Source organism: Zootoca vivipara, chromosome 13 (genome assembly GCF_963506605.1).
Source record: "Zootoca vivipara chromosome 13, rZooViv1.1, whole genome shotgun sequence".
NCBI classification, from domain to species: Eukaryota; Metazoa; Chordata; class Lepidosauria; order Squamata; family Lacertidae; genus Zootoca; species Zootoca vivipara.
Window position 1 is genome coordinate 25094793 of NC_083288.1, and position 27327 is coordinate 25122119.

Genomic DNA, 27327 nt, shown 5'->3' on the forward strand with positions numbered 1-27327 from the left:
GCATACACGATCTCAGTCTCAAAGCCCTGAAACTCCTTCGGGTCTCCATTGAACTTGCTTACAAGGGTCCCTGCTCTCCTTCCTGGCAGCACTTGGACTTGGGGAGCCCCTCCCGCCTTGTTTTTCTCTGCATCCAGCTTGTTTTGGAGGTCTACCGCCACCGCCCTTAAATGCTGCTCTTTTTCCTGGAGCTCTCTCACCTGTTCCGCAAGTTGTAGCCGGTCGTCCTGGACCTTCTTAGTCTCCTCTTTAGCTGCCTTCAATTCTCCCTGCGCCTGCAGCGACAGCTGTTGCAGTTCTAGCTGGGCTTGCTCAGCGATCTGCCGCCACTTCTCCGCCTCGGACACGCTCATCCCGGCAACTCCGAAGTAGCCCAAAAATGATTAGGAGGTTGCTGTCACAGTGGCCGGAGTGGACTACTTCAGAGTAACGACGCTACGCAGCTCTGCATTTTATTCTTTTATTGGTGCTGCGTATTTACAGTGCTCAAGTCATTGCTATTTACACGGAGCGATGTTGTCAGTCGGTTTCAGAACCTCCTAATGGCTTTTGGCGCGTCTTTCTCCAACACAAAAGCTTTGGCAGACCCATCCTCTTGCCCCTCCTCTTCCTGCGTAATTCTGGAGTTGGAGGGATGGGTCTTCCCCCCTTGCTTGCCCCTTCCTGTCCCACCTGGGACCCTGGCTCCTCTACCTTGCCTGAGCCTCGGACACGACTTCCTGCTTCCCCACTGGAATCGGAACTCTCCCTGCTTTCCCCTTTGCTCGGGGACGGGCTTGAACTCAGGAGGGGAGGGACTTCGCGATATCCCCTGTCCCTCACACCATCCATTTTAGTTCACTGATGCCCAGGATGTCAATATTTATTCTTGCCATCTCATTTTTTACCACATCCAGCTTACGAAGGTTTATGGTTCTTACATTCCAGGTTCCTATGCAATATTTTTCTTTACAGCATTGGACTTTCCTTTCGCTTCCAATAATAATAATAACAATAATAATAATATGGTAATAATAATATTCCAAGGCATATCCACAACTCCTTACAATTCCTAGGAGCCCTTAAAGAACTACACTGCCCAGAATCCTTTGGAGTTGGGCATTGTGCTTTAAAGCTATGCATTCAGAGGTGGATTACTGGCTTCAATCAAAACCCTGCTTAGCCATTTACAATTTTGATGGTACATGCCCATACTCCGTTGGCCTGCCAACGCCTTCCTTGCTGGGCTGGTGATTAGACATCAATCTCAAATTCTCCTCTTAAGCACTGGTTGCTCTGTGTTGCAGCTGCAACCATGTCTGTCCCAAGTCTTGCCTACCATCCCACCTCCAATGCCCTTTACCCTTTGCTCTCTGAATGGGTTTGCCTAGGGTACGTTATGGAGCAGGGTACGTTATGGAGTAAGTCTGCCACCATGTGGCCAGGTGTGATCATCACACCTGAACAACAGCATTTATGTATGTACAGCAGGGAAAAGGTAAAGGAGCTTTTACAGCCCGGACCCTAGGAGGATGACACTTTTCTCCTTGCAGAGGGAAGGCTGCCAAGCCTGCATTGCATAGGTCACCTACATGCAGAGTTTCTTCAGACAAAGGTATACAGAACTTCATCATGTCCGCCGCATCTAGACTTCCAGGCACAAAAGTGCCCCTCCCGTAAAATGGCCATAAGAATGTGCATGAGGGCAGGTAAGAAAAGCAACCCCAAAAAACCCCACCAGCACCTTTCCACACATCACCACCGCTGCTTGTGTAATGATACAAGTGCATGTACAGGTGTGAGCATGTTGCAGCAGATGATATTGCAACACAAAATCAGGATTACTGCCGGCAAAAAGGCAGAAGCGTCTCAAAGGACTAGAAGCGATGTTTTCCCCGCTGGCGCTTGGTGAAAGCCAAATTTCCCAACCCTGGGGTGGGAAGGGATTGAAGAAGCTGTTTGCAAGCACTGTTTGGACCGCAGATGCGTGAGGTTTCATGAGGTTTGCATTTCCTGGCATACCACCTGTTAAGGAATCCTTTCTGCAGCTACCTACAAGGCCCTTTAATTGCAGCAAAGTAATGATGCTAATGGCTAATAATAGTAACAAGCAAAATGCTTCGTATTTATGCAGCACTTACACAGGCATTTGGCTCGGTGACCTTACAATGACCCTGCAAAGGTAGGCCAGTGCTGTGATCATCGTTGCTGCTGCAGATGGGAAGCTGAGGGTGATGAGGTCAGTGGCTTCCCATTGATGGGGCTGGTTAGTTTATGGCAGAGTTAAAAACTGGAGACTTCCCAACTTACCCTCTTAGCTACTCTACCATGTCCATTGATTCCACTACCTTCCCTAAAAATGTCCATGGGGTGGGGGGAGGGAAGCAGGGGGAGAGGAATCTACAATACAGTACTGTGGTCTGGGAATGATTCCACTACCTTCCCTAAAAATAAAATTGCCTTGTGGAGGATTCCATAAACAGGGTTTTTATTTGAATCTAAGGCATTATGAAAGTTGGCATCAGGAAGGGATTTCCCTCCAGAACAAACTGACTTGCGACCCAGGGTGGTTTTCCTATTTCTCCTCAGTTGCGGCTTGGCTTGCTTCCTTGAGAAATCTAAAGCTCTTTTTTTTACACTTCAGCCATCCCTCGGCTGAAGGCTCATAGTGGCTTTCAGGGGAACTCTCTCTCTCTCTGTGTGTGTACGCTTGGGGTGGGAGTTTGCGCTCACCAGCATGCCTTCCTCCTAGCAGCAGGACTTGAACTGCATTGATATGGTCTCCTTGCCACAAGGATCCTTCACATTCCTTGCTAGCCCCTCATCCCATACCTAGGTAAATGCTACAATTGGAAAACTCAACATCTGCAAGGAAGCACCCCCGTGTGGTGTGACTTTTGAGTTTTCCCAAAATGGGTCCAGATTCACTTCTCCTGCGCCCTTTATTTGCAGGGGTGGGGAGAGCAGAAGTGGGCCATTTGCTTTGCTCAAAGATGTTCACCTGGTGCCTTCATTGTGTAGGTTTCGACACCCAAGATATTTGAGTGCCCACCATATTCTCTTGGCTGTAATTTATTTTAATGTTGTGTTTTTTAAATGATTGCATCTTACCCTGGGAGCGTGTGGTGAAGGGCAGGGTAAGAAATCTGAAAAATCATTAATAGTAATAATAATGGTTTCAATGAAGTCCTTTTCAGCCTCCTATTTTCCTGCCTTGGCTTAGTTTACCCGCTGAGCCACTGCAGTGTGTTGTATGTACCCTTCTCCCCTTGGGGTTCTGGCAGGCCTAGGGTCAGCCTCCAGCAGGGCAAGCAGAAAATATTTGAAGTCTGGGATTGGTAGCAAGTGGCTAGCAGGCTGTGTTCCCATCAAAAAGAGGGACGAAGGAGATGGGAACTGCCCAGCTAGTCCATTAGAGGGCGCTGTTTGGAGGGCATCACGGAGTCCAGATGGGGTGGCTGATTTGGGGTGCAGAAACACACACACCGTTTGCTCCTCCCACCCACACCCACCTCAACATCACTTGTTTTTCTCCAGACTCACTGTAAAAGGTGCTGGAGAGAAGGTCGGTTTTAAGGACAGAATCCACTCTGCTACTGACTCCCTGTGTGGCCTTTGGCACAGCCATCATTTCCCCTGCCCATTTGTACAACAGGGAACGGTGGAAACCTTGCAGGGAAGGGCAAAGGCAATAAAAACTCTTTGCACACGGGCAAAATGATATTGCAGCTGCATGGACAAAAAGGCAGCCGCTTTGCAATGCTTGGGAGCAGGTGGAAGGTGGTGGTGGTGGAGGAGGACGAGGAGGAGGAGGTGGGGAGATTATTTCCTACGTAATTTGGTTTCCCACCTCCACCCTCACCCTGCACGGCTGTTCTGGCTGCCAGTGCTTCGTGCCAGGAAAGTCTGGGCAAACAGAGGCAGCAGCACAGCTGGCTGACGGGCGGGCAGACAGTCTCGCTGGCAAAAAAAGGCACCTGCTGAGTTGTGGGGCCCATTAGGGCCCAGCCGGTGCCAGTGTCAGAGAATGGGCCCATTATCCTGACCCCCACCCTCTCCCCTTGGCCCTTCCGGATGCCACAGATGGAAGGGGTAAACAGGATGGGCTTGCGGCCTGGCACACCTATAGATGAGCCCTTCCTAGGACTGCGACTTTTGCAGAAGCAGCAGCAGCAGCACTGTGGAAAGAGATAAAAATCACAGCTGTTCTGGCAGCAAACTGTGTAGGACATCAAGCTCCCAAGCGTATTCTCTCTCTCCCTCTCTCTTCTATATCGAGGAATGTCCAAACTCTGCATCTTAAATTATGCAGCTTAATTATATTTGCATCTATGAGAGCTACTCTAGCGCAGTGGCTCACAGACTGAGCTGAACATAGGAAGAAGATGCCTTATACCAGGCAAGCGTGTTTATCTATCCAGCCCAGTAGTGTCTACTCTGGCAGGCAGTGGGCCATCAGTGTTTCATGTACAGCTCTTTCCTCATCTACCTGTTACTTGAAATTCTTTACTGGAGTCTGCAAGGGATGGAACCTGGGATTGTCTGCAGGCAAAGCACGTCCGCCCTCTCCCCAGGAGACTGTCTGATTTGAGCTTCGCCTCGGCTCTGAAATCACCAGGAGGCCATATAAAAAGCCATTCCCTCTTCTTCTGCCTCTCCCCTAATCTGTAATATACAGTAATGGAGATAAGTACTACTGGCCTACCTTGCAGGGTCGTTGCAAGGATTACCAAGAAAGTGAAACAATTCTTTGAAACACTACAAAGTGCAAAATGCAAAAGCCAAGGATTAAAATCGGTCTGCCTATTTTGTACCCGCTTGCAAGATAATCATCAGCGTAGTCCATAAAGAAAAGCAATGACAAACCTAGACAGCATCTTAAAAAGCAGAGACAAAGGTTCGTATAGTTAAAGCTATGGTTTTCCCAGTAGTGATGTATGGAAGTGAGAGCTGGACCATAAAGAAGGCTGATCGCCGAAGAATTGGTGCTTTTGAATTATGGTGCTGGAGGAGACTCTTGAGAGTCCCATGGACTGCTAGAAGATCAAACCTATCTATTCTGAAGGAAATCAGCCCTGAGTGCTCCCTGGAAGGACAGATCGTGAAGCTGAGGCTCCAATACTTTGACCACCTCATGAGAAGAGAAGAATCCTTGGAAAAGACCCTGATGTTGGGAAAGATTGAGGGCACTAGGAGAAGGGGACGACAGAGGACAAGATGGCTGGACAGTGTTCTCGAAGCTACGAACATGAGTTTGACCAAACTGCGGGAGGCAGTGCAAGACAGGAGTGCCTGGCGTGCTCTGGTCCGTGGGGTCACAAAGAGTCGGACAAGACTAAACAACTAAACAACAACAAATAATAAACACAGAGCTGCACTACTTCATTTTGTAGATCATAGAATCGTAGAGTTGTAAGGGATCACGAGGGTCATCTAGCCCAACTGCCTTGCAATGCAGGGTTCTTTTGCCCAACGTTGAGCTCGAACCCACAACCCTGAGATTAAGAGTCTCATGCTCTACCAACTGAACTATTGTCAAATGGGATGCAGAGAGGAAGGAAAGATGAGATCTAGGACACCTGGGTTCTGTACCCTACTGTGGGTGCTTGTTTGTTTTGTTTTTCTTAAAAATATTACAGGGTGATTATGCACTCTTTGTTATATCATCTCATTTATATCCTTCCATTGTCACAACAACCCCCCCTGCAAGGTAGATGAGGCAGAGACTGGCTGAAAGATACGCAAGGAGCTTCACGGTGGCTGAACCTGGGTCATAGAATCATAGAGTTGGAAGAGACCACAAGGGCCATCCAGTCCAACCCCATGCCAAGCAGGAAACACCATCAAAGCATTCTTGACATATGTCTGTGAAGCCTCTGCTTAAAGACCTCCAAAGAAGGAGACTCCACCACACTCCTTGGCAGCAAATTCCACTGCTGAACAGCTCTTACTGTCAGTAAGTTCTTCCTAATGTTTAGGTGGAATCTTCTTTCTTGTAGATTGAATCCATTGCTCCATGTCTGCTTCTCTGGAGCAGCAGAATCTTCCATGTCCAAATGCAACCCTCTGATTTATTGCATCCTGAGAGAGGTTACGAGGGTCTGAAAGCACCCAGCATCTCTCCAAATTGTGGCACTTTTCAGCACACAACCCTCGAAGCAATAACCCTGCACAGTAGCCTCAACGGGGAGAGTGAGCTGACCAAGGCAACAACACCGCAAGTTTCATGGGCTATTAGCCACAGTAGCCAAATGGAACCTGTGCATACAGCGGTAACACACCTCTGAATGCAGGGGGGGGGCGGGGAACAAACCACAGCAGAAGGCCCAGCCCTGCTGCGCCCTGTTTGCAAGCACCCAGAGGCACTTGATTGGCAAACTCTAGGTTAGATTGCTGCAATGCTTTATGCATGGAGATGCCTTTGAAGACAGTTTAGAAACAGGGGCCTGTGCAGAATTCAGCATCCAGGCTGCTCACTGGAGCAAGGCAGTCTGCACACAGTAATACCAATCCTGTCCTGATGGCAGCGGCTACCAGTTAGTTTATGGGCCCAATTCAAAGTGCTGGTTTGGGCTTATAAAGCCTTATGTGGCTCAGGATGCCAAGAGCTCAAGGACCGCCTCTACCCCACGTGAACTCACCAGGACCCTGCATTCAGCAACTGAGGCACTTCTCTGCATGCCCTTCTCAAGGGAGGTGCGAAGGGCGGCAACCTGAGAATGGGCCTTCTCAGTGGTGGCTCCCCGTTTATCTGAGCTGGCACTCCTGGAGCTATCTTTATCTGTTTTTCATTCACCCGGGCTTTTGGATCTTCATTTCATTCTTATCTTTTTTTTAGTGGAACAGATCCATTTTACACATACATATTACTTGTGCTTTTGAAACCCATGCTGGGCAAATAGATTCCTGCATTGCAGGGGGTTGGACTAGATGACCCTCTTGACCCCTTCTACGATTCTATGAAAACCGACGCCCCTTACCAACACCATAAATGCACAGTGCAAATATTATTTTTGCATCCTAATTCACACCCATGGCTGGGATCTCTGGCAGCCCCAACCAGTGGCTGGCACCCACCCACAGCATAGCACACCCCCTAGCTCCATAGCTATGGAGCCCTGGGATTCGACATATAGGCTATTTGGCTCATGCATCAAAGGAGAACGCAGGTTCAAAAGCCGCTCCGCCTCTACCCTAATAAGCCTTTCATGGAAATGCTTCCCCTGATTTACTTACCAGATTAAATGCAAAACACCAAACTACTTCTCAGAAAAGCAGTTTTATATTAACAGTAAAAAAGGGGGGGGGACTCGAAGGAACATGCAACTGCAGTGATAAACTTCTGATACCTCAACCATACTTGAAATTGAGGAAAGGAGACGCCCTTCACGTAGGTCGCTTCTGATTTGTTGCCCTACGCTTTCCAGCACAATTTCCCCTCATTTTCCTTATCCCCAAACGTCCGGTCTTTTGGAGGAACAGGTTTCTTGCAAGACCTCCCCAATCAGCTCTAACTGCACAAACAATGTTTGTTGTGATGTGGCAGAATCCCACACAAGGATAGTGACAGTCTGGAATCACCTTTACATTTAAAAAAAACAAAAAACTTCACTTTAGGAGCATGTGAGAGTTAGGAATTCTCCACTCGCCCCATTTCTGTGCGAGTCACTCTTTTGAAGGGTGCCTTTAATTTATGGCTTCCTAGTGATGTGCTAGATAGAAAGTACCTGATCAGTGTGCCCTGCAGTGTTTGGAAATTAACATGGAGCACAGCATGCCACCCAAAGATGCAAATAACAGGCAAGCCAGAGATTAATGGTCAAATCTGCCTTGCTTGATCCAATATATCAGGTTGCCACTCCTTAAAAATATGAGAAAGCATTCAGTCTGCCAAGATGGAGGACCAAGACGTAGTCCAATGCTAGTCATGCTCTGAGCAGACCCACTGAGATTAATTTACCGTACTTTTTCGTGTATAAGACTATGGTTTTTTCTTTAAAAATCATGCTAAAAAGTGGGTGTTGTCTTACACATGGGTGGTGCATAGGATGGACGTTTGATTGGTTGCTGCCACGTCTGCCAGCGGCTATTGTGCGTGTTGATTGGCTGACGCTCTGGCAGTTGGGCGTGTGATTTGCAGCTTCTTCCGGCGATGGGACAGACAGGAGGCGGGTTTTGCAATGCGTGCAGGTGAGAGAATATTGGCAATTACACCCCCCCCCCAAAAAAAACTCAACAACTCTGGGAAATCCTCCGCAAAAAAAGGTCAACAACTCTGAGCCATCTCCCCCCATTTTCTTAAAATTGAGTCCCCCAAAATAGGGGTAGTCTTGTACACGGGGGCGTCTTATAGATGAAAAAGTACAGTACTTAAAGAGCCAGTGTGACATAGTGGCTAGAGTGTCGCTCTAGGACCAGAGAGACAAGGGTTCAAATCCCCACTCAGCCATGAAGCTGACCTTGGGCCAGTCACCGCCTCTCAACCTAAGCAACCTGGCAGGGTTACTGCAGGGTTTAAAAGAGGAGTGAGAGAATCATGTATAGGTGGGATACAAATCCAGTAAATAAATAAATGCCTTAAATAAAACAAACGACCAAAGTCGGTCATTGTCCACTAATTTTAATGGGTCTACTCTCACTATCATTGGTTACAACCCAGAGTAAGAGATGAAAAATGGTGGCCGGGGGTGAGGGCGGTGGAAAGTTGTTCCTCCATTTCAAGCTTTTTCTTTTCTTTTCTTTTAAAGGGAAGGCCGACAGGATACTCGTGATCCTGAATTCAACATCCAGACACTCAGTTCCACATTTCCTGCTTGCATGGTATGGATTCAGAAATAAAAGATTCAGATTCTGGAGATCATCAAAAATCACTCTGAGCTACACACACACTATTAATGGAGAACACGCTGTTACTGTGTTGACGGAAATGGAGAGAACGAAGGTTTTTTTTAATGGGGTCCTCTGAAACAACCAGCTGCGGTTGGGGTACACGCGAGGGGAATCCCCCAAAATCTGCAGTGTGCTTTGTACTAGGGTCCCTACTGGCTGGGTGAGTCCTTACCGGGTGTCCTCTGGCTCCGACAGGCACTCCACCGTGCTGGGCTTCTGTTCCATTCACCGCAATTCCATCCAGAACCAATAAGGAGAGACCAAGGTGGGCTCCGCCCCCAGAGGCGACGCTCCGCGGTCGCCACGACAGATGCGGGTTTGGGATTTGGGATTTGGGAGGGGGCCGTGGACCGGAGTTAGGAGGCAGGCCCCATCTGCGCCTCCTTCAGTGTCGGTGAGCGGCAAGCATTCTGGGGCAAAACGTGGCGATGGAACGCTGGGGAGACAAAAAAAACAACAGCACATGGGAGAAACGGTTTGCTTTTTTTCAAAAAATCACATTTTTTAACGTGCAGGCTCTTTCGACTTCAGAACACAACCCAGTAATAACAATAATAAAAAGATCCTGACCTCAATCCTACTTTAGTGTATGGGTTGTGCAAATTCTAACCCATGACCCACCCCAAAGTTCCTGATTATTTCACCCCAAGCCATGCCAGATTAATTGGGGTTCCCCCCCCACACACTCCAATGCAGAATAATCTGGTAAGGACTCAAGTAATGGGAAGGACAAATGGAAGAAGGAAAAGGTTTGAGCACTGCTACATTAAAGAGCTTGAAGTAGCAGCCATGGGGAAGAAACAGGCACCAAAGCCTTTCAGACACTGCCTTTGAGCATATGCAGAGTGCCTTTTGCCTCATTAACGTTTGACCACTAATGGATTCTCCCTCCCCCCCCCCAAATAAAAAGTAATAGTAGAGATCAGCTGTCCTACATGTCACTCTGCATCACTGGAAATGGAGCTGGAATCTGCCCCACAAGTTTTCCATGAGGGCTAGAAATACAATCCTTTTTGAAGACTGAAGACAGAGAATTGCAGGTTGTAGTACTTGAGCCTGTGCATCACATTTCTTGTATGCTACTCTTTAGAGTTAATTGTAGAGTAGCTGCTAGGGGTGTCAGAAAATTGCAACAAAAATAGAAAAGAAAGCAGAACTTTCATGTGTTCGTCTGTGGTCAGGAATGGAAATCAGTCAAGTGAGCGCTATCACTATTTGTTCACATTGCTGTTTGTTTTTAAGTCTGCAAATGATATGTAATCAATGGCAATTTTTTAACATTGTTTTGATGTGTCCTTTACACTGAAATGAATATAAGTTATAGAAGTTGTGTAAATAGTTGCATCGATTATATAAGTTACGTTAAATAGCAGACAGGGAGACAAATAACATAGTATTTGGCAGAAACTGAAGTGCAGCAGAATGGAAAACAGTGCTGGTTGTTACCAATTGCTGCCTTCTTACATCCCTTGTGGCTGATAAAGAGTGCAAGCTGTGAATCAGGAAGTCTCCGATTCAAATTTTGCCTCTGCTATGAACTCTCATGTTGCCACTAAGCAAGCCAGTATTTCTCACCATCAGCCAATGGTTTGCAGTTTAGGAACAACCACAACTACAACAACAGCAGCAGTAACTCACTTTACAGTGTTACTGAGACAACATACATAGATGACCTAAAGCACAATATAAATGCTATGGATTATTATTATTATTAGACAAAGTTAGAGAACGAAACAGTGGGAGAAAGTGGGGGATTTTTCCCATTGGAAGACTTGCTCGATTTCTTTTGCTAAAAGACAGGATTGCAACAAATCATCCCCATATTTTGCTCTACGAATATTCACCAAGCTGAAACGGCTAGCTGCTTCCTTAGCTCTAGCATGCAGCTTGGCTCACTTGCTTGAGGCCAGAGCTGCTTCCTCGTTGACTACCTTCCTGAAGTATACCTGATCTCCATTTGTGACACATACCGTAAGCCCAGAAGAAGTGGTATGGGGCAAACCAGGGCAGCCTTACCATGGAGGCTGGTGGCTTAACAGGAAGGTTTCTCTAGTTCTTGTAACAATATTAATGGTGGTGGTGGTGGTGGTGGAGGAGGAGGAGGAGGAAATCACACCAGCTTATTCTTCTCTGATGCTGAGAAACAAAGATCTGCCCAAGACTGCCATGGCAGGGACTCTAGGACCGGGCCGAAATCGGAATACAGGCCTTCCAGCTCAGCCATGTGAACTGATTGGAACGTCAATCTGGGACTGTGCCCACACAGTTCTTGCAAAGCTCATGATGTCCCTGTTTTCTGTCCTCAGCGTCTGGTATTCAGAGGTAACCTGCCTTGAAGCACGGAGGGTCAACTGAACAACCGCCACTGCGATGTAGCGATGAGGGCAAGGGTGGAGAACCTGCAGCCTTCAATGTGCTGACGGACTCCAACTCCCACCAGGCCCAGCCAGCATGGGCAATGGGTGAGGAAAGATGGGAGCTGTGGTCCAGGAACATCTGGAGAGCCATGAGTTCCCCGTCCCTGGGCTAGACAGCGTGGGGTTGGCCTGGGGAGACCCAGGTTCAGATATCATCAAGCTTTCTGAGTGTCATTTCTGGACCAGCCACGGTTTCTCAGCCTACTCTACCTCACAGGGTTGTTGTGAAGATAAAACAGAAAAACCGTGTATGACACATTGAAGGAAGGAGAGGGGGGGGGGGGAGAGAGAAAGAAGCCTACGGTAAGAGTCACTGCCTCATCTAGCAACCAATTCCAGAAGTAGCCTGCCTGCTTGCATGCTACAGGGGAGGAGAATATTTAAGCCCACGTCTACCAACAGCAGCAGAACCTCCAACACTAGGCTGTGCTACAGCTCCTGTTCTGCATTTATAGCAGTTCGAAAACACACACACACACACACACACACACACACACACACACACACCTCTAAGGCTAGAGGGAACTGGGCTGGGAGAGGACTGGGGTGGGGGGTGGGAAGGAGAGCTGCCAAACTGGTTTCAAGTGGCCCCAACCGGTTTGCATCTCCAGACTTTTTCTCCTTTTCTTTTCTCCCCTTTTCAAAAAAGCGCAGGGTGACGAACACTACCACTCGGTATATATTTAAACAAAAGTCAGGCAAACATGGACATTTTCTCTGCCTTCCCCACCCACTTTGGGAAGGTGCCTCGGTTCAAGGGAGTGGCGGTGGGGAGCGGATGGGGGGGGTGTCTGGTGCTCCAACCTCACCCTTCTCAGAGCTAATCTCGGTTTAAGACACGGCGGCTCCAATGTTTGGCTCTGGACCCTGCTTTCAGCACCAGCAGTGAAATAATGCCTCTGAGCATGTGCAGAGCGAATCTTAAGCAACATGGGGCACTTGGAACCAGCCACCAGCCCCAGCTTTGAGCGCCTGCGGGTTCCAAAGCAGCCAGGAATGGCCGAGCCCTCAAACGCCTCAATATAGCGATTACAGTGGAACCTCGGTTGTCGAACGCTTCAAAAGCCGAACCATTTGGAAACCAAACGCTGACAAGTGAATGCTTCCGTTTTCGAACGTTTTTTTGGAAGCTCTGAGGCGCGTCTCTCCATTTTCCCCCATGGATTTTGCCGACTAGCAATTGCGCCTCAGTTGTCTTAAACGTTTTCGGTCGTCGAACGATCTTCCAAAACGGTTTACATTCGGCATCCGAGGTCCCACTGTAGCACGCTGGCTTCCTTCCTCGAGAGGAACAGAAACGTGATAAAAGGAGATTAGGATGGACATTGGAGGGATGGCAGAAACTGTGTCACAAAAGGAAAGGGGAGATGGACAGAGAGGTGATCGAAGCGAGGAAGTGGCGAAAACATAAACGGCGGGGGGGGGGGCAGAAATGCTGCCTCAGTTTCCCCAAGCAACACATGTGTTATCTTCCGCTGCCTGGAATCTCGTCTCCCTTTACTCCACGCAGAGGTTAAAAAGAGGTTAAGAAGCGGTGATGCCGCTCCTTTTCCCTGCCCACTTCTTCCTCTCACATATTTCTTTCCCCCTTCTCTCTGGCCGCTGCTGCTGCTGCCGCCGCCTCTAGCCAGGCCACCCTCCCCAACCCCCGCCAGTCTGCATGCACAGCACTCTTGTAAGGAAACCTGCAGCTTCTCTCTGGCAAGTTGCCAGCGCTGTAACATCAAAGGCGGCATGGAAACAACAGCAGCCGAGAGGTCCCCGCCGGCCTCCCCAGAAGGGGGAAAGAATGGGGAAGGAGAAAGGAGAAAGGAAAGGCAGGGAGGCCCCGGCTGTGTCCTCAAGTGACCTCCCCCCATTGGGGGATTAGACCCTCCTGCAATGGGCTGCTAAGAGCAAGGGCTGGGACCCGGGGGTTACCCGAGGACATGGGGCAGGATGCTCATAGATGGGGAAGCACCAGGGGGGTAGGAAGCAGCCAAGTTCCAGAAGAGAGAAACTATGCTGCTGGCCTTAAACCCCTGAAGGCAGCGAATCGCTGGGTGAGCAGGGAGCCTGCAGGGGGGATGGTACTTTGAACCCCCACCCCCACCCCCAGCATGGCAGAATCATGGGGTGCAAGAAGCAGAACTGTTATGTAATGGCCCTCGGGACTGTTTTCGCTCATTCGCAGAGCCAGAAAGTGTGCACTGCTGTCGGCCTTTATCAACAAAAAGGGAAGTTCGCTTCCGTCGTATCGCTTGGTAGTGAAATGCTTCACTATTCCTGCCTTAACAATAATAAAAATAGTAGCAATAATGGATAATCTCTAAGCCTGTCTGATTACTAGTATTTTTAAGTTGCGGTGGCTTGCAATGAAAAGGAAAAAACAAAAACTACTTATTTCTGTGCAAGAGCTAGTTCTGAACGTTCTAGCACAGGGCAGCCGGACCTCAGGCCAGAAGGAGCGTGTCCTGAACCTCAGGCCTCTTCCCAGGCCAACTTCACAGCCTTCTCAAGAGCTTTTGCCTCTCTGGAATGTGTCCTTGAGAACCAATCTCTCTTGCTTGCCTGGACAGAGGAAGGAGGTGTGTGCATGTTTGAGTGGATAGAAACTTCTTATTGTTTTTTGCATGGCTGGAATGTATCCTCCTAAAGGAGAGACCTCAGGCTTGTCAGATCTACTTGGTCCGTTTTATTTACTCTAACCACGGCATCCACCAAACAGAGCTAAATGAAAAATGATGGCATGGGGAGGGGCTTCTATACGCTTAGATTTACAGGGGGTGGGGTGCCTCTCAGGTAGGGATGGGTGAATCTGCCATTTTTGGTCTCCTTCAGATCCCCTTTTTTTCCAATATTCAACACATTTGCACATCAATGCGCAAATTTGTTTTCTAAATGCCTCCCCTGCCCGCAAAGTGTCACCATTTCAATGCACATTCCTCTTAATGTACGGAGATTCGCATGCCATTTCCTCTAACGTAATGCATTTGTATACTTTTTTTTTAAAAAAAACTAACATATGCTTTTTTAACACGATTTTTTGGCAGGAGAACTGCACTGGAAGAGCAAAAATTGCAAAGGAGAGCTATGCCTCAGTCCATGTATCTTTCCCACAGCTGCAAAGTAGAATGGAACTGAGTTTCCCCCCCATCTCTCCATACACTGAGCACATACATGTTCATTCCAATAATTTATTTTAGAATTGATCTTGCAGGCCTTTCGTACACACAAATCCACTTCTGATTTTGTTTTGCTTTGTTTCAGACGTCAAATTTAGAGGAGAGGGTAGGGCCTTTCTCTTTTGCTGTTGCTAAACCACTGGGAAGGTCAGGTGCCTTTTCGACAATCTACTTCACATCACCCCAAGATCTACCGGTAGATCCCAATCTACCATGTTGGGCGAAAAGGTCCCTGCATTGCAGGGGGTTGAACTAGATGACCCTTGTGGTCCTTTCCAACTCTACAATTCCATTATTCCATTCTATGAGTCTACTTTTTACTCACCCCAGACCACTGGACAAGGTATCACACCTTTTGCCCTGCCTACTGCGCCTCTGGCCGACAACCACCAGTGGAACACCCTTAGAATGACCAAGGAACAGAACAGGAAAGGGGCTATACAGGGGCTAAGGGGTTGGAGCCATGCAGGCTGGAACAAGCTTAATTCTTAACAGCTGGAGTCACCAAGGGCAGGCAGCAGGTTTAATAACAACTTACCAAAGTGCTTTCAAATGTTAAAGGCATTTCACTTAACATTTTACGCACGTTCAATATGTGGCAGTACCACGCATGGATCGCCACAAACCCAGAAGTGAACAAAAAAGGGAGAAAACAGCACGAAAAGAGCACCGAAAGGGCAAAAACGGCACAAAAACGGTGCCTAGCAATCTGTCTAGGGCATGCAGGTACTCAATGCACTTCAGGGTACTGGTCTACCCTCCCTTCTTGTTGTTGCCACATCTTCCTCCAGTTATGAGGAAGACCGAGAGGCACTGCCATCATTCCTGCCAGTCTGGAAAGTGCTGCTGGTTTTTTTCAAGGGTTTCCAGAGGTTTAGAGGGTGCCCTGCAGGCTTTTTCAATGGTGTTCCCAATATACGCAATTTATCTTAAATGTGTGGTACCTCGGAACACAAGCCCCACATAAAACGGTCGTTGCCTGTAATGCTTTAACCCTTGCAACAATTCAGTCAGTCAGACTAGTGTTATATCATCTCCATTTTGTAGACAAGGGGAGAGGATGCTGAGCGATACGCAGGCACACACAGTGACTTCATAGCAGGAACGAGGGTCAAGCCACGAGTTTCCAGCTCAGTCTCTTAGCCACTATGCTACGCCAGGTCCAGCCTGCATCCCGATCTAAGAAACTTCTCCACACACTTCTATAGGCAAGAGTCAAAGACCTGCATTTGGAAGGGGCTGTTGCAATGCCCTTTCTTCCTAATGAGGAGGGTTGGGCCCTCAGTGACAAAAATCCTGCAAGAAGCATCTGCACACAGACATATATTGCAACCTCTTCTCAGGAGTCCTTGCGAAAACATTCTGATATATGCCAGCTTATCATCAAATGAGGCCAACAATTAACGTTACCAAATTTTGTAAATTACAACTTGAAAGCTTGGATACACAGGTAAGTTTGGGAATGTAGTCTGATTGCCTGCAAGGTTAAACTCAGGGCAGGGAGAGAGACTTTCCAGTGATGTAAGCCAGTGTTGCTCCTGTTTGCCGTTCCCTAAGAAAGATGGGAGAGTCCACAGCGTTCTCTTCTACTAACTGGGGAGGTGGATGACAACTACCTTTGACAAGGATATTCAGTTGCTGTTTCCTCCTGCTCAAAATACTGAAGGGACTAAGATACTGTGCTCCAGAACTAGCCACCACTGATTCTAACCATTGTCAACATTTGCTGCTCTCACGACATGTTTTTAATGCCAATCAAGCTGCTGTGGTTTTATTTATTTTGGTTTGATTCTAAGTCCAAATTCTCCTTATGCTCCCTACGGGCTGGGTCAAGGCAACGGCCATTTAGAAACAAATATACTATTGTTGCTTTCGAAAGCAGGTTGCAAAAGTGACTGACAAACTGAACCAAGTTTGCAAATGGAGACTGTTTTCCAGACCGATCCCAAATGGCTGCTAGATTTTGGGGTTTCTGTCTTTGCAGATTAACATTTGGGAGGCAAAGAGCTTTTGGAAGGCAACGGGACATTTGCGACCAAGGAGGAGAAAGGAGTCGAGGACATTCCAGCCTCTTGCCTCCTCCCAGCCACTTTCCAAATCTCACGGTGGCTGCTGAACATGAAATAAACATGGTTACTAGACTTCTTGCAACACTTGCGGCAGAGCATAAAACCTAGGAAGCGAAGGCAGTGATGGGCCAAGCTAGGAATAAGATGTCCAGGATTCTGCCAGGGACGGCTGAAATATCAGGAGACCGGGTTTTCTGGTTCAGCTACAGGGCGATTAATCCTCTTGCCAAGTTGCAGGTAGGGAGGAGGAAGGTGTGGAACAGACCAGCTGTCCCCAACCTGGGGATCCCCAGATATTTCGGACTACAACTCCCATCAGCCGCAGTCAGTGCTGCTGATGGGAGCTGTTGTTGTCGTTGTTTAGTCGTTTAGTTGTGTCCGACTCTTCGTGACCCCATGGACCAGAGCACGCCAGGCACTCCTGTCTCCCACTGCCTCCTGCAGTTTGGTCAAACTCATGTTAGTAGCTTCAAGAATACTGTCCAACCATCTCGTCCTCTGTCGTCCCCTTCTCCTTGTGCCCTCCGTCTTTCCCAACGTTTTCCAGGGAGTCTTCTCTTTTCATGAGGTGGCCAAAGTATTGGAGCCTCAGGGCTGATTTCCTTAAGAATGGATAGGTTTGATCTTCGTGCAGTCCATGGGACTCTCAAGAGTCTCCTCCAGCACCATAATTCAAAAGCATCAATTCTTTGGCAATCAGCCTTCTTTGTGGTCCAGCTCTCACTTCCATACATCACTACTGGGAAAACCATAGCTTTAACTATACGGACCTTTGTAGGCAAGGTGATGTCTCTGCTTTTTAAGATGTTGTCTAGATGGAAGCTGTAGCCCTGCCGCCGCCACCAAAAAAACAACAACCTGGAAGGCATCAGATTGGGGGTGGCTGCAACAGATTGTGTGGGCATCTACAGTGAAGCACTCTCTCCCACCACGATGGCAGCCAATCTCAGGGGTTTAAGCCATGGTCTGCCACAATTGCACAGATGTGGACACTGTGGAACTGTTCTGATTTAAGATCCATGGCTTATATTTCCCCCTTCCTCTTTCTCAAAGTGTTTTTTCTCTCTCAGTTAAGCCCAATCCCAGAACTAATTTGCAAGCTGGGAGGAAAAGGCTTGGAGAGAGGGTCTGCACTTCTGCTCCTTAAGCCAAACATCTCCTGTCTCCTATTTTCAAGATCTGCTCATCTAGGTTTGCCATATTTCAAAGAGTAAAAACCAGGACACCCCAAAATTGTCCCAAAAACTCCTGTGATTTTTCATTTGACTTGCCTAAGATCCAGGACAAAGCGCTGCCTTTCCAAAATTCCCACCAGATGTCAATTCCGCCTTTGAAATCCCGGCAAAGTCTGGGAAAATCTGGATATATGGCAGCCCTATAGTTCATCTCAGGCCTAGTTTGGCATTCATAAACTAAGAGGGTGAGATGGGTGTGATTGGGCCTCCTGGGGTTGGGTAATATGAGTGTCAATCTACTACTCGAAGTTTCCATTGAGCACAGAGGTAAATGAAGCACTTTTGGCTTTGCAATGAGCCCATACACTTGATACACTGCAGGGCATTTGCGCTTTTTAAAGTGTATGTATCTCATCCTCATGGTTGTAGCAATAAAATAAATCGACATTGCTTTTGGAAAACAGCGTAGTTATTCCAACAGGTTTTGCAGCACTCTTCTTAAAAACAAACAAACAAACAAACAAACAAACAATATTTGCTCCAGTGCAACTGGGGATGTCGCTCTCCCTTTCAAATAATTAGCAGAGGAAATGTAGTCGACTAGCAGCACATATGTCTGCCGTGTAAAGTGAATACTGCCCCATAAAAATCAAGGCCATCTAGCCAAACCCGCTTATCTAAAATGAAATGTGACATCTAACTAATTAAAATGGCATTGCATTCCTTTTGCTGTGTTACATATACGTTACCTCAGTGAGCCCAGTGGTAGCACATTATTATTATTATTATTATTATCATCATCATCATCATCATCATCAACAACAACATCGTTATTATGCCAGAGAGCAACAAGTCAAGTCCAAAGCATGAGATAATAATGCCATTTTGTACTGCAGATTCCCTATTCCTTGGTGTGGGCTTTGACTCTGGTCTACAGATCTCAAGAGGCAGGCAGGAAGACAACAGCCAGGCAACAGTTTACCTGCAAGATCGTTACCCATACAGGCCCAATTGACTGCTTCAATCCGCAAAATTAGCACTGTTACAAGTGTCACGTAATATTCGTTCCACGCTTGTAAGAAATTGCCACACACAAAAAAAGGCGCTTGCTAAAACACATGTTTATTTAGGCAAACCTATCCAGACATGTAGAATGTTGACATGAGTTTCTAATCTGGTTTTTTAAAAAACTTATAGTCGATGCTAATTATTTGTTGAACGTTTTAAGTTACTATTTTTAACAGGTTTTAAACTGATCATCATTTTCTCTTTGTAAACCACTTTGAGGTTTTATTACAATCAAGTGGTACATAAATCTAGTAAAAATAACAAAGACACACAGGCCTCAGCCAGGCTCATGGGCCCTCTGACTCCTATCTATTAATTGCTGCCTCTCGTGCCATCGATGTGTAACTATTGAAACAGCCCTAAAAGTTAGAGCACTCCTTATCCCCCCTGGGCAGATGGCCACGGCTGCTGGGAGTTAAGGTTGAGAGATCAGCAGCCTACCCAAAGGCCAACCAGTGATTCCATTGTTAGATCTTATATGAACCAGACACTCCCAAGTCTCACAACACACACTGAAAGACACGTTGCTCCACTTGCTGTCCACCCAAAGATAAGGTCACCCAAATCAGGCCATAGTGCACGGGAAGCTGAGAACAAAAACACCCTGCAGGAAAGAGACCTGCAGGAAAAAATAGTTCCAGGTGTCTCAAGCAAGCGAGTCAAGTCACATGCTGCTTAAGTAATAACTATCCCTGCTTTTTATCCCTAACATACAAACGGCCACTCTACCCCCTCGGGGTTTCAAGCCCACCAAGGAACCATTCCAGCACCGCAAAAGGAACCTACATTTTTTGCGGTTCTTACACACACGAGCAACTGGAAAAGCAACACCACCAAAGGGCTCATTTGTTCCATTAGCTAATTAGTTCTTGGAAGTTCACAGAGAGAAAACAAACTTTCTGGAGCCGATGCCAGGGAAGGGCACATTTGGTTCACAAACATTTTATCAGAACATCAGAGGGTGTGAATAATGCCAGGGTGGAGACCTACATAGGCCTCCATACGATGTTGGGCTCCAGCTGCTGTCAGCCCCACTCAAAATGGCCAATTGCCAGGGTAAAAGGTAAGGTAAAGGACCCCTGGATGGTTAGGTCCAGTCAAAGGTGACTATGGGGTTGCGATGCTCATCTCGCTTTCAGGCCAAGGGAGCTGACGTTTGTCCACAGACAGCTTTCCAGGTCATGTGGCCAGCATGACTAAACCGCTTCTGGCGCAATGGAATACCGTAGCGGAAGCCAGAGCGCACGTTTACCTTCCCACCTATTTATCTACTTGCACTGGTGTGCTTTCGAACTTCTAGGTAGGCAGGAGCTGGGACAGAGCAACAGGAGCTCACCCCGTTGCGGGGATTCGAACCGTTGACCTTCTGACTGGCAAGCCCAAGAGGTTCAGTGCTTTAGACCACAGCGCCACCCGCACCCCCTCAATTGCCAGGAATGGTGGGCATTCAGAGTCCCATCAATATCTGGAAGGCTGCAGGTTCCCCATTCCTGGGCAAAGGGGGCAGGTCTCTGGGCCTACCTGGGCATGCAGAACTCCAGCCGCACTCTTGAGGAGGAGGGTGGCACAGTGCCCATCTAATTTCCTCTGCAGAGTCAGGAGAGTTGCCCTTGAAGAAACCCGAGTTACCTCGTGATAACTTCCTTCCTCAGGAATATAAAACATGCAACAGCAGATGCCTTTCAACATCCACCCCCTTCAACAGCTTCCCTGCTCCACAGGAACCAACAAAAAGAGGCTGTTGCAGTTTCCACATCCCTCTGCAACAACGGAAAGGAGGAAGTGGAGTCTCCCACAGGTCACTTCAAGCCTACAACTGGACATAGGGAACTAGAGGCTGGCTGTACACAGCGCCTCTGCAAAGTCAGGCACTTACCACGAGTTTTCAGCGTCAAGATTCAGTCTGGGAACCTGTAACAGAACTGTTATAGCAAGCAACTGTTATAGCAAGCACCATCTGAGCAAGAGCTTCAGGCCTAGCAACCAAATAATCCAGTCTACCTCCATGCATCTGGGAGGAGAGAGAATGTCTTCCAGATCAGAAACTGCCTCTTCTCCTCACTCTCTGAAACTTGAGTCTAAGCTCCTTGAGGCCAAGGATCCTTTTTGGGTTTATGTTGCAGAGCAATACACATATTAGCAGTATAAGGTAATCTAAATATAATATACCATAATCCAGTATCTGTATGCCACCCCGAATTCACTGGATGGTTTAACACACACACACACACACACACACACACACACACACACACACACACACACCAATGAATGAATGAATGCTAAGCCACTCACCACATCCCCCAAATTAAGGCACTAATTACATTAGTAGTAGAAATAATACCGTACTTAGTAGCGGTAGTCATCAGGTGTAGTTCCCCCAACAAGTTTGAGGCCCAGTATTTCATCATTAAATAGTCAACCCTGGTTCTGTCTCTTCACTTAGCTGTCGTTTAGTGGATCAGAGCTTGACTTGAACCAGGACCCCCACACACCCCAGAGACTGCTTTCCACAACAGGATTCATCCCTGATACACATGGAAAGACAAAAAGCAACAGTGCCTCTCTATTAGCGCTGCCATATGTCTGGATTTTGGGGGGTCGTCCTAACACAACTGTTGCGATGTTCTGGTTTTTACTTTTTGAAATATGGCAACCTTACTCTCAATATACTGAGGAGCACCTTTGGTTCACACCAGCAGAAATCCACAGCCAAGCACATACACAACCCAGGAATTGGTAGGATGCAGAGCAGGCAGGGCAAAGGATGAGATTTTCTGGCAAACTTGACTCCCCCGCCAAAAACACACAACAAACCCCTCACCCCTCAATCTCCTCTCTCTCTCTCTCTCTCTCTCCCTCACTTCATAAAGAAATCAAACACTGCCTCTCAACATTTGCACTTTACATTAATTGACCTGGAAAATGACCCTGCCCTGTTTTCTGTGCTCATAGATGGTAGTGCGGATTGGGAAAACCCACCCTCAGCATACAATCCTTTACCCACTTGCACAGGAGTAAGTCCCACAAGATTCAACGGTACTGTACTTTCATGTTTAGGATTATTTTGCGAAGCACTGAGAGGGGCACCTGTCCTATCAGTTTTTAACCACCCTGACTCTGGAAACCAAGGTTTTGCAAATGGCTTACAACATTTTTACTTAACCCACTTGCTACAAAATCCTATTCATGGACAAAAAATTGCAAAAAGAGAACAAGCGTACAGTGTCCCAGCCTGGAAGCGGTTCTTATTTGTCACAGGTGGCGAACCGAGAGGCTTTCTACAAGTCTGAGTTTAAAGTGGTAAGTCATATATGGTTTCTTTTGGGGGTGCGCGGGTTAATGGGCAAGTCATTTATCTATACTCAGTCCTCATGGGCAAGCACCATGAGGCAACATGGGCTCAAATTCCTCACAAGCCATTAATTCCTCGGGTAGCCCCATGAAAGCCAGTTCCCCATCAGCCTCGGTTGATCTCATCTGTAAAATGGCTCCCTTAAAGACTGTGCCACAATGACATTGTGCAGATAAAGGGATTTAAAGGGGAAGGGAAGCAGCAATGACAGAAGAGTACATTAAAAATACTAATAATAGCAACAGTGAAGCACAATGTGGGATTCACAATTTTCTGCATCAAAAGACATGCGTCCCATTATCCAGGTGCCAGAATGATGTCTGAGGGCTCGTCCCTACTTCTGTTTGTCCCATGTCTAGAAAGCGGTTTTCCACTTGCCCCATTTTTTCTAGGCATGGCTCCATGAGGTATTAAATGTGCCGCACAACTTTCCCGATTGCTGTTTGCTCCGCAGGTTTCCCCAGAGAAAAGCAGCAGGGCAAATGGGAGGTGAGGATGAGCCTTGAAATACATAGGGTGAGATTTTGCCCCTGGGACAAACCGGGAAAGTGTTCCTATATGTCAGGGTGGAGTTGGACTACAACTCCCATCATCCATGACCGCTGACCATGCTGGTTGTGGCTGATGAGAGCTGAGAGTCCAGCAACATCAGGAGAGCCAAATGTTGACCACCCCTGCCATAAAGGTAAAGGAACCCCTGACCATTAGGTCTAGTTGCAGACGACTCTGGGGTTGCGGTGCTCATCTCACTTTACTGGCTGAGGGAGCCGGCATACAGCTTCCGGGTCATGTGGCCAGCATGACTAATTTGCTTTGCAAACCAGAGCAGCGCACGAAAACACTGTTTACCTTCCCGCCGGAGCGGTACCTATTTATCTACTTGCACTTTGACGTGCTTTCAAACTGCTAGGTGGGCAGGAGCTAGGACCGAGGAATGGGAGCTCACCCCGTCACCCGTCACGGGGATTCGAACTGCCGACCCTTCGATCGGCAAGCCCTAGGCTCAGTGGTTTAGACCACAGCGTCACCTGCGTCCCGGAGAGCCAAATGTTGACCCACCCCTGCTGTAGGTACCTGTAAACTGCCCCACTCTTCCCACTGCAGTCCATTCTCCTTCCTTTTTATTGTCTTTTGGGGAGGGGGGGAGAATTTCTTGCAAAAAGAAAATAGCGCAAAAGCCTTCAGAGTATGGTGAAATCTGATGCCAGCTTTGGCGATATCTAACAGCCACAATGCTCTGCTTGTGGGGCTCTAAAAGGACACCCCAGGACAGCAAATACACGCTTGAGAGCGAAGGTTGAGGGGCAAGAATGACTCCCCACCACGGAGGCTTTCCTGCCCATGCTGTTTGCCTGCGCCTTTGACGGAGACTAGAGAGGCGGAAAGTAGGTCACATTTTTCTTGGCTGAGGGGGGAAATTCCTTTGATGGATTTATAAAGCAGCAAGTACAGCATAGAGCCGCTAAAAAAAAGAGAGAGAGAAGGGGGGGTGTCGCAGGGATAAGTGGGGAGTGGGCGAGACAAGCTGAAGCTTTAGCTGTTCGTCAGAAATAGGGAGGGGAGGAGAGTTTCAATCCAAGAATAGGTTCTCCTTAAATAGGGCTCTCACTACACATGATCATATGCTGATCTTAAAGGGGCACGTGTGTGTGTGTGTGTGTAAAAGAGAGAGAGGGAGGGAGAGGGAGAGGGGAAAGTCTCTCCAGAAGGGAACAGATTTTTGTGTGTGCGTGTAAATGCACAAACAAGAAATACTGTTTTTGTAAAAACCAGTTTCGGATTCCAAAAACCACATTTTGGCAACAAAATCTGTGGTAAGGGCTCGTGTGAATATAAAGGTGGGATCTGGAGTGGTGGAAAAGGCCAAATTCCAGAGGAAATGCACACATTTTGAAACCCAGGTGCAATGATGTCCTCATGAAATCAAGGGGGTTGGGTTGGGTTAGGAGGAGGCTTTCCTCACAAATTAGGTTTCAAATCATTGAAGGGCACTTCAGCTTCAACCCAGATGCTTAGAAAGTTGAGGTAATTTTAATGTTTTGTTATTTTTAACTTTTGTATGTTTTGAAGTAGGGTTGTGGCTTTTTCTTGATTTTATTGTTTTATCTTTTTGTAAACCACTTTAGCTTGATTAATTATTGCTGTTGTTGCTAATTCAATTTACATACCACCCTTTATCACAAGATCCCAGGGTGGTGCGCAGCACTAAGAATCATAGCTGTCAAGTTCTCCCTTGAATAGGCTTCCTCACAAGAAAAGGGAAAACTTGACAGCTATGCTAAGAACACATTTTACAGAGCATCAATAATAGAAATGTAATATAATATCAGACATTGTATAATTGTTATGAAATAATAATAAATAGCCTTGCCTGCTTGGTCCAAAACCCCTATTTCCTTTCTGAAAGTATTCTAGTAGTGCAACATACCGTATTCTACAGTTTGCATTTCCACAAAGCAATTTTGAAAAGTTCGACCTAAGATGTCAATTAAAAAAAAAAGTGGGCAAGACATAACACAAAAACTGTCAAGTTACTCCATAAATAAGAAATACTTTTTTGCAAGAGCAGAACTGTATAATGACGACAACGAGATTCATACAGCACATTTAAGCAGTTCGCATACATTAGCCAGCTTCAGACCATAAAGCTAAGCCATGATTTAGGACAGGAATGGGGCACAGATGTAACTGGACTACAACTCCTATCATCCATGATCAATCACTGGCCATGCTGGCTGAGGTTAATGGGAACTGGAATCCAACAACATCTGGAGGGCCACAGATTCCCCATCTTTGGTTTAGCAGAATGGGATTGGAATGAACATCATGCTTGCATGCACCCTCCTTGCAGCCATGTGATGAACAGAAGTTATTGCTTTCCATTTTTAAATCAACCATAGTTTGTTTTAAATCTATTTCAATGAAAAGAAATTAACTCACCCTAAAACTCACCTACAGGTGGTATCTAACACCAAGAAAACTAGTGCTAATACGCCCAGGAACCTCACCAAAATGCTGGCACATACCTCCACAGGCACATACCTCCACATGTGGTGGGGATGCCCCAAAATCCATTCATTCCAGACAACAACCATACGAGAAATGTGTAAAATAACCAAGCAAGTCATAGAAATCACCCCAGAACTGGCTTTACTAAACCTCTTCCAAGATAACAATGCCCATTTACACCACAAAGAACTCATAACCCACCTACTTTCAGCAACCAGAAACTCACTGGAGAGACCTTTCAGGAGTAAACATGGACCAATGGTACCAAATAGTATGGGAAACAGCCTTACTAGAAAAACTAACCAATAAGCTGAAACTGACACGGGGACAAATAGAAGAAGACACCTTCACCCCGGTATGGCTCCCCTTTATCACACACACAACCCAACACGACAATGACAAAAATTTACCAACAGCATACAAATCAATATGGCTAACCTGATCCAAAACACCTACCCACCCCACTCACACATATAAATAAAGACCACCACAGCTAATCACAAATGAACAACCACACCCTAAGCCAACCCCAATCTCTCTCACCACCAAAAGAACACAAGCGAATAAAAGAGAACCTGCACAAACAACGCTGACATCAAACCCCAGATATATCAAGTAAAACAAAAACATTGTCACCCAATTCCTCCCATCCCCTACCCACCTTGTTCTTCCTCTTTCTTTCCAATGTCTCAACAAATGAAACTGATTTACAAAAATGATACATGTAAAAATATAAGAGAGAGACACTGCATATACCTTTGTAAATCAAGAAATCTTTAATAAAAATACTTTAAAAAACAACCATAGTTTGTTTTTATCTACAACAACAGAAAAAACGGTTAGCTTAAACTATGGTTTATTGAAAGGATTGAAACATGGTTTATAATCCTGGCTTGTTCACCAACTATGTTGTAAACTAAACAATTTGTCCTTGTTGCATGTAATCAAAATAGTGACTTCCAACTTCCTTCTTGAGACCACACAGGGGGAGGGGTGTGCAAACCCATAACTTGTTTTGGTCCGATCTTGTAATAGTGCTAAACTAAACCACAGAGCCTAGGGCTTGCTGATCAGAATAATTCCCAAAAGGAAAGCTTCTGGGTTGTGGTTTTTTACAATCGTTATTTTAAAAATCTTTTTCAATTCATTATATTAGAATTTCCCAGTCAGTTATAACCTTACTACAAGACCTTCTTTCTCTTTACATTTCCAACACTTATTTGATTTAGATTTATACATTTTGCCAATTTACTCGGTGTTAGGTACCATCAATATATCATTTTCTCTTAGACCATAACATGCAGTAAATTTTATATCCGTATTCCACAATCATTCCCATGCATCCATATCTATATTATGACCAATATCTGTTGCTCATTGTATCATTGAGGATTTTGTTTGCTCATCCTTTGTCCAAAGATTTCAGGACGATTCAAAATCGATCACTGGCAATATTGCCCAGACACTCCAGAGGATTCTGGGAAATATGTTAGGGGACATTCTCAGTTCAAGTAGACCCCTACCTGCTGCATCATTTTGGGAGGGTCAGGTCCTCACCCCCCTGGTCTTTGAGACAACACAAGATTAATGCCAATAGTGGGGGGGGGTTACAAAGGGGTAAGAATAAACCACAAGCATTCTTTTCAAAAGCCCCACAACTGTATTTGCAAATTTAATATGAAATATACCCCCCCCCCAAAAATCAAGGTTTTGAGCTACACTGTGAATCTTGCCTTCCACCCCGACTGGAATATTTTCTCCCTACCTTCCGAAAACCTGAAACGATGAGCCCACCCACAGCTAGGGCACTTGGGCTGTGTGATGACATCACTTTGTGCATACTGAGAGTGATCCCTAGATCACCACCCCCAACAGCTGCACATTGCTGGGGGTCAATCAGCAAAAGGGTTGACAAGAAGTCTTCTGGGCAGCTGAGCTACTGTCAACTGATCTCCTCAGCGAGGAACCCTTGATAAACTCCGGAGGAACCCTACCATTCCTGGGAATCCAGGACGAAAGGCACTGCCTCCTCAGGAAAAAGGAAGAGTTCCCAGATCTTTCTCTGTGAGATCTGCATCTCAGATATGAAGTGCTGGTTTACACCAAGTCAAATCATTGGTTCCCATAGCCCAATACTGTCTACTCTGACAGGCAGCTGCTTTCCAGAGTGCACAGTAGAGACCCTTCACTGTTCAGCTGCCC

General features: G+C 46.7%; 1 protein-coding gene across 1 annotated transcript in view; it reads right to left on the reverse strand.

Moving 5' to 3' along the window:
• Positions 1-27327, reverse strand: part of THRA (thyroid hormone receptor alpha) — a 128795-nt gene that overhangs the window by 42948 nt on the left and 58520 nt on the right. Inside the window, exon 2 of the mRNA XM_060281498.1 lies at positions 9041-9304. Within this exon, the coding sequence (XP_060137481.1) occupies positions 9041-9093 (53 nt within the window). The 5' untranslated portion in view covers positions 9094-9304. The remainder of the gene's footprint in view (positions 1-9040; positions 9305-27327) is intronic.